The 14,688-nt window shown below is 38.2% G+C and overlaps 1 protein-coding gene across 7 annotated transcripts in view; it reads right to left on the minus strand.

The window, feature by feature from the left end:
- Positions 1 to 12,207: 12,207 nt before the first annotated feature.
- NNT (nicotinamide nucleotide transhydrogenase) overlaps positions 12,208 to 14,688 on the minus strand; it is a 93,512-nt gene continuing 91,031 nt past the window's right edge. For all 7 annotated transcript variants that reach the window (XM_033421162.2, XM_004265946.3, XM_049708407.1 and 4 more), the window contains one exon: positions 12,208 to 13,175. In XM_033421162.2, the coding sequence (XP_033277053.1) occupies positions 13,026 to 13,175 (150 nt within the window). In that variant the 3' untranslated portion in view covers positions 12,208 to 13,025. The remainder of the gene's footprint in view (positions 13,176 to 14,688) is intronic.

Raw genomic sequence — 14,688 nt, forward strand, 5'->3', positions numbered from 1 at the left:
CAAATCAAAGTCACTCTCTTGGAGAAGAGTGTGTAGCATGTGTTGTCCTGTTTCGTCCTAAGCCCTACAAAATAAGGAAAATATTTTTCTTCTCAATGAATTCGATGAGAAAATTGATGCCATACTTGCAGGTGACACAAAGTTCACCTGACTCAAGTTCCTGATCCCCAAGGATAGAAAATAGGCCCAGGGACTTCCCTGGTGGTGCAGTGGTTAATAATCCGCCTGCCAATGCAGGGAACATGGGTTCGAGCCCTGGTCCAGGAATATCCCACGTACCGTGGAGCAACTGAGCCCGCGAGCCACAACTACTGAGCCCAAGTGCCACAGCTACTGAAGCCCTCATGCCTAGAGCCCGTGCTCTGCGACAAAGAGAAGCCACTGTAATGAGAAGCCCACACACCACAACAAAGAGTAGCCCCCACTCGCTGCAACTAGAGAAAGCCCACGCACAGCAACAAAGACCCAAACACAGCCAAAAATAAATAAATAAATATTTTTTAAAAAGAAAATAGGCCCAAATAAGTTAAAAAAAAAAAAAAAGTAAAGAAGTGTAAATGGGAGAGAAATTAATTATCAGCAGCCTGTGTAAGGAAACGGTTAAGGATTTAGTTAAGTTCAATATAATAAAAATAAGTGTCAAAGAGGTAATGTGCTCACAGGCTAAATTAATTACAGTAGTTACAGTAGTAGGACCCTAAAAAAGGAGACATTTTCCATACTGGCTGGTCAATGGTGTCAAATGTTAGAGATGTCCAAGAAAATGAGTTCTGAGGTTTACATTTGGTGATAAGGGCATCATGGTTGACTTTCAAGAGAATAATTTCTGCTAAATTTAGGGTAGGAACCAACAACAAAGGTTTTTGAGGCCTAAAAAGAGTATGAGCAAAAGTAAACTACCCACTTGAGAGCCTGACTGGTAAAGGAAAGAAAATAGCATTTAAGTAGAGAAGATAAACTAGTATTGGATTAACGTTAAGTTCTCTTGCTTTAGAGAACTTTGCTAATTTTATGCAATTGCGAGCAAAAACCAAAACTGTAATTAAAACTGAGAAGCAATATTAGTTTCCTTAGATTATTATACAGCTTCAGCTATGCTCTGCCCCTAATAATCCATATGGTTTTGTATCTTATTTTAATTTTACATGTATTATATAAATAAGCATATCAGAAAGACTAGTTCTAAGGTAATATAGAGGAACTAGAAAATAGTTTAGCAGAAATATTGGGCTAGTATAAAGAAAGGAGGAGTCTAAACTGTGGATGGAAAGGCAATTTTCTGCAAAAATTTGATCAGCTCTACTGTAAAGAATCAACCTCTACAGGAAACATGGACTAGCATGAAATAAAGAAGTTCAGAAGATAATGGAGAACTCAGATAATAACAAAAAGGAAAGCCAGAAATAGAGGCAGGACAGAGAACCTGTCCAAACCAGACTAGACAACAGCCTTCATAACTTTCCAGTAAAGAAGGAGAAGTAGTTAACACCAGAACCACGATGTGCTTTTGTAGTCGAATTATTTGTAGCCTGTTGTATGGCTATGTATGCATAAGTACATAACAAGATCCACAGCTACAGTATTAGAAAGAAACAAAGAGAGAAAGAGAGAGAGAGAGAAAGAGAAAGGAAGGAAGGAAGGAAGGAAGAGAGGGAGGGAGGGAGGGAGGAAGAAAGAAAAGGAAAACTCAAGAAGGGCCTGCACTTAAAAACAAGTAGTTCATATTCTAGGAGTGATCCTTCTCATGGCACCATGTCAAAATGACAGATTCTGTATTTCTAAAAGGTGAAGAAATCTTTCGGAAAAATTGACTCTGCCAAACACATGCATGATGTTAAGCGAATGTCAAACCGGTACATTAAACTGTACTTCTTTGCTTCTTTGTTTAGAATCCCAAAGAGTTCACAAATTACAAATAGTTCCCAACTTACCAAGAAGTTGTTTTCTAAAAGTTAGTTGGCAAATGGCTTCCCTGGTGGCGCAGTGGTTAAGAATCCGCCTGCCAATGCAGGGGACACAGGTTCGAGCCCTGGTCTGGGAAGATCCCACAGGCCGCAGAGTAACTAAGCCCGTGAACCACAACTACTGAGCCTGCGCTCTAGAGCCCGGGAGCCACGACTACTGAGCCCACGTGCCACAACTACTGAAGCCCGCATGCCTAGAGCCTCTCTGTGCTCCACAACCAGAGAAGCCACCGCAATGAGAAGCCTGCGCACCGCAACGAAGAGTAGCCCTTGCTCACCACAACTAGAGAAAGCCCGCACACAGCAACGAGACCCAACGCAGCCAAAAATAAATAAATAAAATAAATTTATAAGAAAAAAAAGTTAGTTGGCAAATCAGTTCTATGACAGCATAGTACTGTGGTTCAGAGTGGAGCCAGACAGCCCAGGTTCAAATCCTGACTCCACCACCTACGTAATTAATTGAACTCTGAGCTCCCACATCTGTAAAATGGGATACCTACTGAAAGGATTGTTCTGTTGTGATTAATGAGTTATTACATTGAAAATCTTTAGAATCATGCCAGGCACATAGGGAGTATTCAATGAGTTTTAGCTGTTATTATAATTAGCACAGTTGTAGGAACAGAAACACAGTTAAGTAGTTCCTAGAATAGGAGGCTCATAGGGCTGTGGTTAAGGGAAACGACAGGAGAGAAATATGTCACCAGGGGTTTGGTAAATTTCTATACCTTCCCATATGTGTAAGAGGAGACTTCTCTCTGGGTTACATGTCCCAAAGTGTTTAGCAGAATACATTTAAATTCCAAAGAACATGTTAAGCAAAAAATAAATAAATAAAAATGCTTAATTAAATTTAAAAATTCAGTGATCAGATGACAATGGGAAATGCTGTATATTATACCCTTTCTTCTTGGAAATTTACAGCACATATCAGTCCTGTGATTAAAAAGAGAAAACTACCATTGAATTTTGTTTAATCCAGCATTTCTAAACTTCTATAACCATAGAACCTATTTTTCTCTTACCTGCCATTCCCATCACATTTTGGGAAATGCTTCCCCTGGTCAATTACTTCCCAAATATTCTAAATTGAAGAACAAATAGCAGTTATCCCTAAAGAAATAAAACTGGAGGCTTTTGACTCAGAGCCCTCAAAGAATTATAAAAATGCTATTCATAGTGGAATATTGGTTAAATCATGATTGCTCTTCTTTTTTTTTTTTTTTTTTTTTTTGCGGTATGTGGGCCTCTCACTGTTGTGGCCTCTCCCGTTGTGGAGCACAGGCTCCAGACGCGCAGGCCCAGCGGCCATGGCTCACGGGCCCAGCCGCTCCGTGGCATGTGGGATCTTCCCGGACCGGGGCACGAACCCGTGTCCCCTGCATCGGCAGGCGGACTCCCAACCACTGTGCCACCAGGGAAGCCCCATGATTGCTCTTCTTGCTCAACCCATTCAAAGTCAGAACAGCAATGTTAAAATAAAACATAAAGCTCCAATACTTCCTTTTTCTGCTCATATTAGTAAGCCCACTCTAAGCATTTTTTCTGTTCAACTTAATTATTACAGACTTTAATGAAGATAAATCTGAGAACTGCAAAGTGTATTAAAGCATTACAGTTCTGACTTATTGTGATCATTTCACAGTGTATACAAATATAGAATCATTATGTGGTACACCTGAAACTAATGTTATATGGCAATTATACCTCAATTAAAAAAGCATTATAGTTCTTCCTTCATAAATCCAAAATTGTTTAATTATAAAAGAAAAGGAAGCTTTTAACTATTATTGCATGGAAAAACAAAAATAATTTTTATGGCAGCCCAGTGATGTTTTTACAATGCATGCTAGTACTCATGTCAGCTCTTACTAGTTTTCTTGCTTCTGGGAATGTTTTTATCCATGGGTTAGAATTTAAATGAAGAGGCATTGTAAGGGAGTCCACATTGCTCTAATAAGTCTTAGTTTCAGCGTAGCACTCTTAGCTTTTACTTCCCCTCTTGAAATATCTCATGGAGCTTTTAGAATGCCATGTGCCTGCTTTCTTGCCCACAACAGTAACGAAACACCCAGTTCAGGCACAAAAATTTCTAAAGTACAGAGGTAAGAGAAGATTTAATTGTTCAGAATCTCAGTTCATTCATTCATTCATTCATTCAACAAATATGTATTGAATATGTTCCAGATGTCAGAATATATGCTAAGTATTGATGATACTACAGTGGGCAAAATTAGACAAGATCTCTATCCCTTTGGAGCTTATAGTTCCAGGAGGTACAAATATAATTACGTATAAAAAAAAGTTGAATTAAAATTTCTCTGAAGAAGAGATATTTGGTTCTATGCGTACATATAACATGAGAACTGATTTAATTGGGGGTTCTGGGACACTTCCCTAAGAAAGTATCAATGGAGTCAAGAGCTGAAGGAAAAGTCATAGTTAACTGGATGGCAAAATCAGGGGAGAGCCTAGCAGGCAGGAGTAAACGTGTGGGCAAGGCCCTCTGGCAAGCAAGGGCCTGGTAGCAGTCGCTTTCCTTTAGCCCTTTCTTGGGAAAGGAAACTAACACACTAATCCTGGCTCAGTAGTGAATGACAAAGAATAATGTTATGTGTCCAGATAGCTGCATGTTCATCATTGGAGATGTAAATTCTTAGCTTAGCGGGAAAATCATTATTTAAATAATGTTGAAGATTCAAGCACCAGGACAGACAGATAAGGAAGATATTCTGGGGTAAGCAGGGTTTCCAAGTGTCTCCCAACTCATGCTGCCTAGAAGAATGACCATTATGCTTCCACAGGAAAAGGGGAAGTGGAGACAATGGAAAGAAATAAGGAATCCAAGGAAGGGGTAGAAAAAGGAACAGTCAGAACTAAGTTAATGCATAGTTTAAAAAAAAAAAAAGGGAACCAAGTTTGCTCTTAATGCTTTGTCATAGTTTCTTTCAGTGTTCCACTGCAGTGTAACCAACCACATCCAAACAACAATTTGTTATTTCACAGAATTCTGTTTGTTAGACATTCTGGCAAGGTTCAGCTGGTGGTTCTCCTGCCCCATGGATGTAGCTCATGCAGCTGCCTTCAGCTGGTAAGTCCAAGACAACACCAGTCCTCCAAGACTCTCTATAAGTTGCCTCTCGTGATTCAGCCCAGCTTCTTTATATCAAGGCAACAGGCTCCTAGGAGGGAACTTTCAAAAAGGCCAAGCCCCAAGGCACAGGCACTTATCAAGACTCTGTCTGCACGTCACTCGTTAATGCCCCACTGCCCAAAGCAGAGTCAGAGAAGGACTGATCCCCACATGCAAGAATGAGTGCTCTTTGAATTCCTAAAAATGTTGTATTTCTCTGTATGTGAGCATATACTACACCAAAGCATCACTAAAAATATTTAGCCTTGGGCTTCCCTGGTGGCGCAGTGGTTTAGAGTCCGCCTGCTGATGCAGGGGACACGGGTTCGTGCCCCGGTCCAGGAAGATCCCACATGCCGCGGAGTGGCTGGGCCCATGAGCCATGGCCGCTGAGCCTGCGCGTCCGGAGCCTGTGCTCCGCAACGGGAGAGGCCACAACAGTGAGAGGCCCGTGTACCGCAAAAAAAAAAAAAAAAAAAAATTTAGCCTTCTCTTTTTATCAAATGTTCAAACATTCTCCCCCCACACCCCCACTGTCTGCCACAAAGAAGACAGATTTTACAAGTGTTTTAAATCCCCCATGGTAGTAAATGATGTCCTCTGGAAAAAGGAATCATTCATTAGGAGAATCACTAACTGAATCTACCATTCAATCTGTTTGTAAAAGGTGGTGAAATGTGATTCACCTAATTTTAATATTTGTTAGCAGAAATGGTTGAAGTCATTAAATGAGATGTTTTGATCATCATAACTTCAATGACTTATGTAAGGAACATATTGTGAAAAATCCTAGGAATGTTATTTTTATTTTACTTTTGCTTGAAAGCAGCGTAAGGAAAGCAAAATTGGCAAATGGCTATTTGTCAAAAAGCTTATGGATAAAATAGGAACCATGACATTATTGAAACAACCAAGCACCCATAATTTAAGAAAAAAAAAAAGTGACTATTTCAACAGTCATGACGCCCAGCCTCCTCCTCACAAATAACCTAGAAAATACTAGTCCTCTAGCACAAGTTTTATTTAAAACATTAATAGCACTCAATAAAAAAACTATATCGTGATCCACATTGGAAGAGAATGACTACCTTTGAATTTTGATTCCGTTAATTTTCACATGCTTTCTCCTCCATTTAAATATTTACCTGTTCCTTCCCTGTGTGCCTAATCATCTCTCATTTATCTTCCAGAACACTTCTCTGCAAATGCTCACCAGAATTTCCTACTCTTCCCCAGGCAATGATTCTCTTCTATAAGCTACCTCCGTAACTTATACTTACTGAGAAGAGGCCAAACCAAGTCAGTGGTGGAGGGAACAGAATTCAGAACATTTCAAGTATAAGCAATTTCTCACATCATCTTCTAATCTAGAAAATGTCATTACTGCTACCATTAACTCTTTTTATGACTTCTTTTACTTTGAATTGCAACTCCTTATTCCACATCCCTTCCAAAAATATCATGCCAATGATTGATTCTTCTCTCCTTTGACATTCCTTACCTCCATATTTGGAATCTACAGTAGTTTGGCTTTCACCCATCTCATGAAATGCTCCTTTGGTCTCTCTCTTCCCAGGGGTTTTCCTCCCCATACCACAGAAGTAAATGGTCCCCCATGCTCAGTGACTCTTCTCACGCTCTGTTCCACCTTGACAAGCCCCTCTCATCCTCAGGCTCAGGTACTCTGGGAACACCTATTACGCTAAGCTCTTCCTTATTGCCCCATGTTCTCCCTTGTAGTCTATTGCAAGTGGTAGCATGAAAATACTAAATCATGGCAGCTTTAAATAGCCGTGATTTAATATCTTCTTTGTTTTGCTCAATTTCCTGCAATTCCATGGGGGGAAAATACCATTCCAGAGGCCCAAAAGCTTATGCATAAAATAGGAACCATAACATTACTGAAACAACCAAGCACTCATAATGTAAGAAAAAAATAGTTAATTGAAAGAAAATATGGTTCTTGTTGTTCCATCTGCCACAGGGTAATTACAGGAAGATTGCGATGCTCTGTTTTCCAATTTCACCAGTTCAAAATTACAATTAATAACATACACAGGGGCTTCCCTGGTGGCACAGTGGTTGACAGTCCGCCTGCCGTTGCAGGGGACACAGGTTCGTGCCCAGATCCAGGAAGATCCCACATGCCGCGTAGCGGCTGGGCCCGTGAGCCATGACCGCTGAGCCTGCGCATCCAGAGCCTGTGCTCCGCAACGGGAGAGGCCACAACAGTGAGAGGCCCGCGTACCGCAAAAAAAAACGAAACAAACAAATAAAAAGTATTTAAATAGTTTCTAATGATGTGGATCTTCCCTTTCATGAGTGCTATCCTTTCCTTCAGCTATTTTTGTTTAACAAACATCAACAGGGTGGATAGTGGACCTGCCGGCTGTCAGCCAGATCTGGGTTTAAGTCCCACTCTACCATATGGCAGAGTGCACTGAAAACCCTCAGGATGTTGATAGGAGGTTGTCTAGCACAAAATGAGCATCATTAACTAATAGCTACTGTTACTATTACCCACTCACTGAGCTACTAAAGTGAACTATAAGGCAGAGTCTTGCTATCTAGAATTTTTTTGTAAAAGCTAAGATAAGCTTCAAGATAATGAGTCCTAAATACTGAATAGAAGTCAATTGTAACACACATAAAAATGCACCCCCTCCCTCCTTCTGCCCTGCATGGTAATATATTTATTAAAATAGCTTAATTTACCAAAAGGTGACACACTCCAGAAGTGTAATAAGCAGGACCAAAAGTGATTCATTATGTAGAAAACAGTAACATCTTTCATAGTGACACTGCTATCCAACTATTCAATCTGGGTTCATCACTAAAATCCACCTTTGTTGCTACTTTCACGGACAGTATTCTGGGTGAGACGCATTACAGCAAGGACCAAAGCCAGTATAGGTACTCTGAAATTCTTATGTATACAGTATCCTCATAAGATTTTTTGCCATAGTCTTTAGATGTTCTATTAGTCTCATTTACAATGATCATTCTAATCTTTATGAGACCATGTTTCCAAGTTACTATAATTCTACCCAACACTAATGAAGCAGTTATCCCCAGACACAAGGGTGTGGACCTGAAGTATGCCTAAGCTTCCACGCCCATATATATCCCAATGGGACAAAACCACAGAGCTAACTATAATTTGCAAGAATAAAATTTTCCATGAATCAGTAAAGCCCTGAAAGCTTTCAAAGGCCTTTTCTAGAAGGTGTGATTTCTGAAGCATAGCATTCCAGTAAACTTGGAGAGTAGTGACGAAACATTCTAAAGATAAAGCCATGACATTCTGTTTCATCCCTCTGGGGAAAAAATCATCACCCTGCTGACATAATTCAAAGGAGTTATGTATTTAGTCACACTTTCTCCCATTTCTCTGGAGAGCTTTAGATGTGACCTTTCAGTTCTAACCCTGTGTGTGCAGTAGAGGACTAGAATCGCAAGGTCTGAATAGAATTAATCAGCACAAGACTCTGCTGTACTGGTTTAGCCACCGTATTAAACTCCGGAAAGCGCACTTCCTAACTGGGACAAAGAAGCAAGAAAAAAACCAAGGCTGGTGGATGGCAACTCACTGGCATTTGGAAAATCAGTTCCAGGAAAGGACTGGTTTAAATCAAAGTTCACAGGCTACATGTAGTCCTAGACCTTACTGTAGAAGTTTCCAAGTTCTGCTTTTCCTACTGTAAACCAAAAACAAAGTAGGAGGATGGGGGGAAAAATGGCCTTATTTCAATTCCTAAATGACTCATTCCATGGGGTTTTACTATCCTGTACATCAGATCACATTGCTGCTGTGTTTTTCATCTTCCCAAATGCAACAGGAAGGAGAATGAGAAAATGTTTATCAGATATTCCTCTTCCATCTTTATAGTAGAGGAAACAGGAGCACCCTCGGCCCCCTGCTGAGTTCGCACTCCCCTTTTCACTTCTCTCCATTGCGAGGGGAAGGAACTGGCCACCATCACCTCAAGGTGTCACCTGCATACCCCAAATCCACATCCCCTCCTCAATTCTTCTCAAAGTCCGTGACAACCACTTCTGGTCCCTGCCAGTCCACTGCTGCCACATGGACTTCCCCCCTGAACTCACCAGCACCCTCTCCATTCCAGTGCCTTCATGTCTTTGTTACTCACAGTGACCAAGACAATGCAGCCCAAGCACCCAGTTCTCTGAAGAAGTTGGTCTATGAGTGAAATTTGAAATATCCAGGGGCAAACTGGACTCCATATCATTTAAGCAATCTTTCCATTAGTATTATTCTTCACAGATGGCTTTTGGAAAGAACTGATAAGCAGAGCTCAAGGCTGTAATCTTTGGCAAGAATATGAAGTACAAATATTTCATATAGAACAAGGCAGTCATATGCTTTCACAATCAACATGACCGAGATCCAATATGGTTTTCCACTCTTCCCCCCAATGAATTATCTACTATGATCCAACTGTTTTTTCCTACCACTATCTTAATCATTATATGTAACAGTTTCAAATATTGGTCATTCTAATTACTGTCTCATCATCTATATCACTATTTTACCAGCATCCGAAAGATCTGCATCCAGACTTACAGTATATACCATGTTAAATGTCTATAATTACTTAAATAGTGAAGAAAATAGTTCAATTCCTCAGCCCAATACATAAATCTAAGAAATAAGAGTTTAAGAACAGCAATCTTGAGTGCTTTGAAATTCAAATGTTACTATTTTTGCTGCCTTAGTAAATCAACACTTCAAAAATTTCACTTAAAAAAGTTTTTTTTTTTTCTCCTTGTTAATTAACCTAATTCTTCTTTCCCTTGAGAATCTAAAGAGCAGCTGGATTATGAAAGTTGCTGCCACTGGAGTGAAGTTTTGGGTTTGGGTTTGTTTTTGTTTTTTACGTTCTGCCCCAGTAATATTTGTTGGCAAAGACTCTCAAAAACTGGCAAGAGCTATAAATTAGATATCTGAACTATTCTCCCCTATCTATACAAAAGAGCTGTCCAACTTTCCAGTACTAAAATGCCTTAATTAAAAAGACTTATGCCTTAGGGGACTAGAAAATTTGCCTCTAAGTCAGATGAACATATGGGTTATAAGTTATTAATTATACAAACTAAGGCTTTGGGATCAGATAAATTGAATTAAACCCTAAAGCTAAATGATACATAATATATCCCATATTTGTGTTGGATAGGAAAACAGTAAAATCTGAAAGTTAGGGTAATGACTTAAATGGAATCAGAAAGGCCAAGGCCCACCTTCCAGATTCATTACCAAATACTTAACTGATATTCACTGGCTCAGGAAAAACTGAAAGTCTACTGCATGAACAGATTAGTCCTCTCTCTTAGTCTCTCTATTACAACCCTAGAAAGAAGAGTATGTAGAATGATAAAGAGATTTATGTATCAGAAAACTGTCCAAGGTTAGATAGATAAATCAATAGATAGATAGATAGAATGTATAAAAACTTATACATTTACTATATACTATTCCTTAGTTGGATGCGTAACTTAAACACAAACTCCCAAATTAAGACAAACATGAGAAAATAAAGGATGGTTAATAAGGGCAAAAAGACAAATCAATGTTAGCACTTTACTGCCTTTTTTTTTTTTTTGGTAACAGATTGTAGGGTATAATGGATTTTTAAAAAATTATTTCTAGGGCTTCCCTGGTGGCGCAGTGGTTGAGAGTCTGCCTGCCGATGCAGGGGACACGGGTTCGTGCCCCGGTCCAGGAGGATCCCACATGCCGCGGAGCGGCTGGGCCCGTGAGCCATGGCCGCTGAGCCTGCGCGTCCGGAGCCTGTGCTCCACAACGGGAGAGGCCACAACAGTGAGAGGCCCGCGTACCGCAAAAAAAAAAAAAAAAAAAATTATTTCTAGTTGAATTTCAAAAAGACATAGCAAACAACAGATCAATACAGAATAAAAATAAGTCATTATTTACCAGTTGTATGACTTATCAGAAAGGGAGAAATAATAAAATAAGATGAACAAAAATTATTTTTGTTGCTTTTAGACCTCACCATAATTAATAACCCAAGATCAACAATCTTTTGGAGTATTACTTTAAGAAATTAAATATCTAAAAATCCCTTAAATCACTTAAACAATAAAGTAAAATAAAACCAACCAGAGCATGAATTTTCAATTCAATTAACACAACTGAATGATAAAGGATTAGCAAGTACCAAAGAAATGAGATCATCCTAAATTTTTAAAATATAGAAAAATATTTACTATAAATGATGGAAATAAATCAAAGTATAATTATTTTAATTTAAATTGAATGCAGGAATTATCTCAAAAAAAAAAAAATCCAAGTTGCTGCTTCCCAGATATACCTACAACTACTTTGAGAAAAGGAAAAGGGCATGACTCAAGATACTATTTACTTTCTTCTAATAGAACTTTCATGATATAATTCAGTCTTGAGGTTACAAATGACCTGAGATCCATTAACAAATTGCATTTACCACTTAAAAATTAAAAAGGACTCTTTCCTGATTTAAAACACATGCACACACAAACAGATCTTAATCTCAGGCACAGCAAGAAAGAAACTGATTACTAAACCAACAAATAATATGAGTTTTCAACTCAATAAACATGAGTATTATAGTAAAAAATTTCACACCAGTTATTTCTTTTTCTGATTTAGAGATACTTTTTACATGTTAATAATTGTTTCAAGAAACTTAATGCCAAATTAATTATATATAGAGAGAGAGAGAGATTCCAAATATTCTTCACACATTCAACCTATACAGAGATTTTGGCATAATGGCAAAGTCACGAAGAAAATCTACGCTTTTACTGCAAAAGACATAATCTTTACTGGTGCTAAAAAGACATAATCTTTACTGGCGCTTAAACAAAGAGGTAGCTAAAAAGTGCCACCATTTCTCTCAAATGTTATCATTTACATAACACCTTAAAACACACTCTGATTTGGGAAAAAAATTATTCTTCCAAGCAGTTAAGACAGATTAATCTCATCTATTTCATGGTAGCAAAATCTTCCTCAGATATTAATAACAGGCAGAATTACTTGAGTTTAGCCTTTCGTCACCAGAGACAATTGCTACATCACTATGCAAACATGGTGAACTCATTTTATTAGTCAAATAGTTGAATTCCATTCAAGTGCACTTAACACAGTACTACACATTATAAATTGATTGAAATTAGAGAGATCTCCAATTGGAAATGGGGTTTAAAAAATACAATTAATGCTGATTTCAAATTTTATGTTTCATTGGTGTTCTAATGAAACATACAAAGCAAATGATTTGTTTCCAGCATCTCTGAAAGATTATCTAGTCCTTTAATGTATTAAAATAGAAGTGAGAAAATACACCCCTGAAATATAGAATCGGAAGTACAGTTTGAAAAATTGAAACTGATGTGATATGTTTAATTCAGATTATGGTTAAATGGTAAGAGGACAGCTCAAGAGTTGATGAAAGTTTCAAATTAGTCACATTTGTTGAAAACACATAAATGCAGGTGGCTGTAATGTTTACACTGAGTCAGATTTTTTCAAATCTATGTATAATGTAAGTCCTAAAAAATTCATAAAGACTAATTTCTTAAAACACTGCTGACTGTTGAGGAAAATCCAAATGGATTACATCTAAAATGACGCTGTTCCTTCTCCTTGTGTAAAATACTTTTGGAATTCATAACACAAAAACTATGCACAGGAAGACATTTAGACTTGTCAATCCTTTTTTTAAAATTGAGGGATTGTTGCTCTTGAAAATTTTCCCTGTATTTGCTTTGCTTTCTTCAGAGTCTTCCTTTTCTTTCAAGAGCTCTGATATAGATGTGTATCAGCTGTATATGTTAATAACTTATTTGCCTGTTCCCACAAGTGAAGAGGTGGCTTTGTTAGACAACAGCTTGATCTTTATGTTTTACTTCTGGTAGGATTCTCTAACTTTCGCCTGAAGGGCATCACACGTCTTCTTGGCATCGCCTAGAAGCATGGCTGTGTTAGGTTTGTAGAAGATTGGATTGTCCACTGCAGCATAGCCAACACCTAAGGACCTCTTCATAACAATGACCTAAGAACCAAAGATTAAGTGAGATGGTGTATTTAACAGACCTGGCCAGGACTTGTTCTGCAAACAAACATTGCCCTGCCCTGACTTTGAACAAAGCAGGTACCACTACTAATTCTTTACTACAAAGACTTAAAATACACAAGGAGTAGTTTTAAATGCATGTTTACTCTGTATTAACTTTAATTATTTAAATGTGCCCATACTCTTATATCCATTAGAGAAAAGGTCATGTTAACAACAGTGTACCTCCAAGTGATAAGTGATTTTTTTTCTCAGTGCTTTTCTCTATAAAGACTATGTATAACATTTTCTAGTCAGAAAAATAAGCATCTTTCTCTGAATGGGCTAAAGAGAACAAATTTAGTGCATAAGCTTCTACTACCCATCCTAAGATAAATGTAGTTGAGTGGGAAAATGGTATGATTCTTAGTCCATTGCTTTAAAGTAAAGGATATGAGACAGAAAGGATATAAGACAAGAACCCAAAGAGCAATCTAGTGTGTCACAGAACAGAGCTAATTACTAATAGAATGCTTCCACGAAGAAAAATGAAGGGGTAAGTCCATCCATCTCTAATACTGATGTGTTCTAGACATTTACAATTAATGTTAATTAATTAATTAATGGATGTTGCTGTCCTGTTGAATATCAAGTCAATTCTTCATGAAATGAAAAGCCTTTCTATGGTCTTTTAGGACACGCATTCTATTCAAAAATGGAAGCAGAGCAAATTTATTCATGTTCCATATACCATTGATACAGTAATGTACCCTACAAACTCAAATACTGGTGATCGATGCAACTGTCCATATACACATGAACAAGTGCATGTCGTATCTACTCACTCACCACAAATACTATGTTTAAAACTCACACATTTACAATAAAGAGAGACAAATTAAAGGGAAAATATACGTTACGTTATAATGATTCTTAAAATGCAGATATGACTTGACAGTGTAAAGAGACTTGCCCAGTCGGGGCAGAGGAAAATTTATAAGTGTTTGCATTCTCTACAATCTAGCAATTAGCTTTTTCAGAAGTAATGTGCTGTGAGCAGGGCTTGCTTCCTTCCATGTTATTATTTGGTTTTCTAAATCACCCTTCTTCTGTACACTCCATAACATACAAATTCCCTTTCAAAAAACTTAAATGAAAAAATGTGCTCATCTTTGTATGTGAAGGCGATGATACTGACTCACTGTCCTGGAGGGAAGCCATCTGCTTCACTGGACTCGGCCTGGAATTCAGCCAGACTCATCCCGAAAGCTCACAGGTCCTTTTTCAGCTGTAGTTACAGATTGTGTTAATCCATCCAGATAATCTCTTTTAGTTCTAATCGAGATCAGGGCATTCACTCAGGTTCTCTGGTGACCACAGAACAGACAGAAGCTGCATATAGACAGCTGGACCCTAAATCTACTCTAACTCCTGAGCCTCCTAAAAGGCATCATCATTTCTCATCAAGTGACCAAGGAAAGTTCTGTGTGTGTGTTTTAAGAGACTTTTAATT

Source organism: Orcinus orca, chromosome 3, assembly GCF_937001465.1.
Source record: "Orcinus orca chromosome 3, mOrcOrc1.1, whole genome shotgun sequence".
NCBI lineage: Eukaryota > Metazoa > Chordata > Mammalia > Artiodactyla > Delphinidae > Orcinus > Orcinus orca.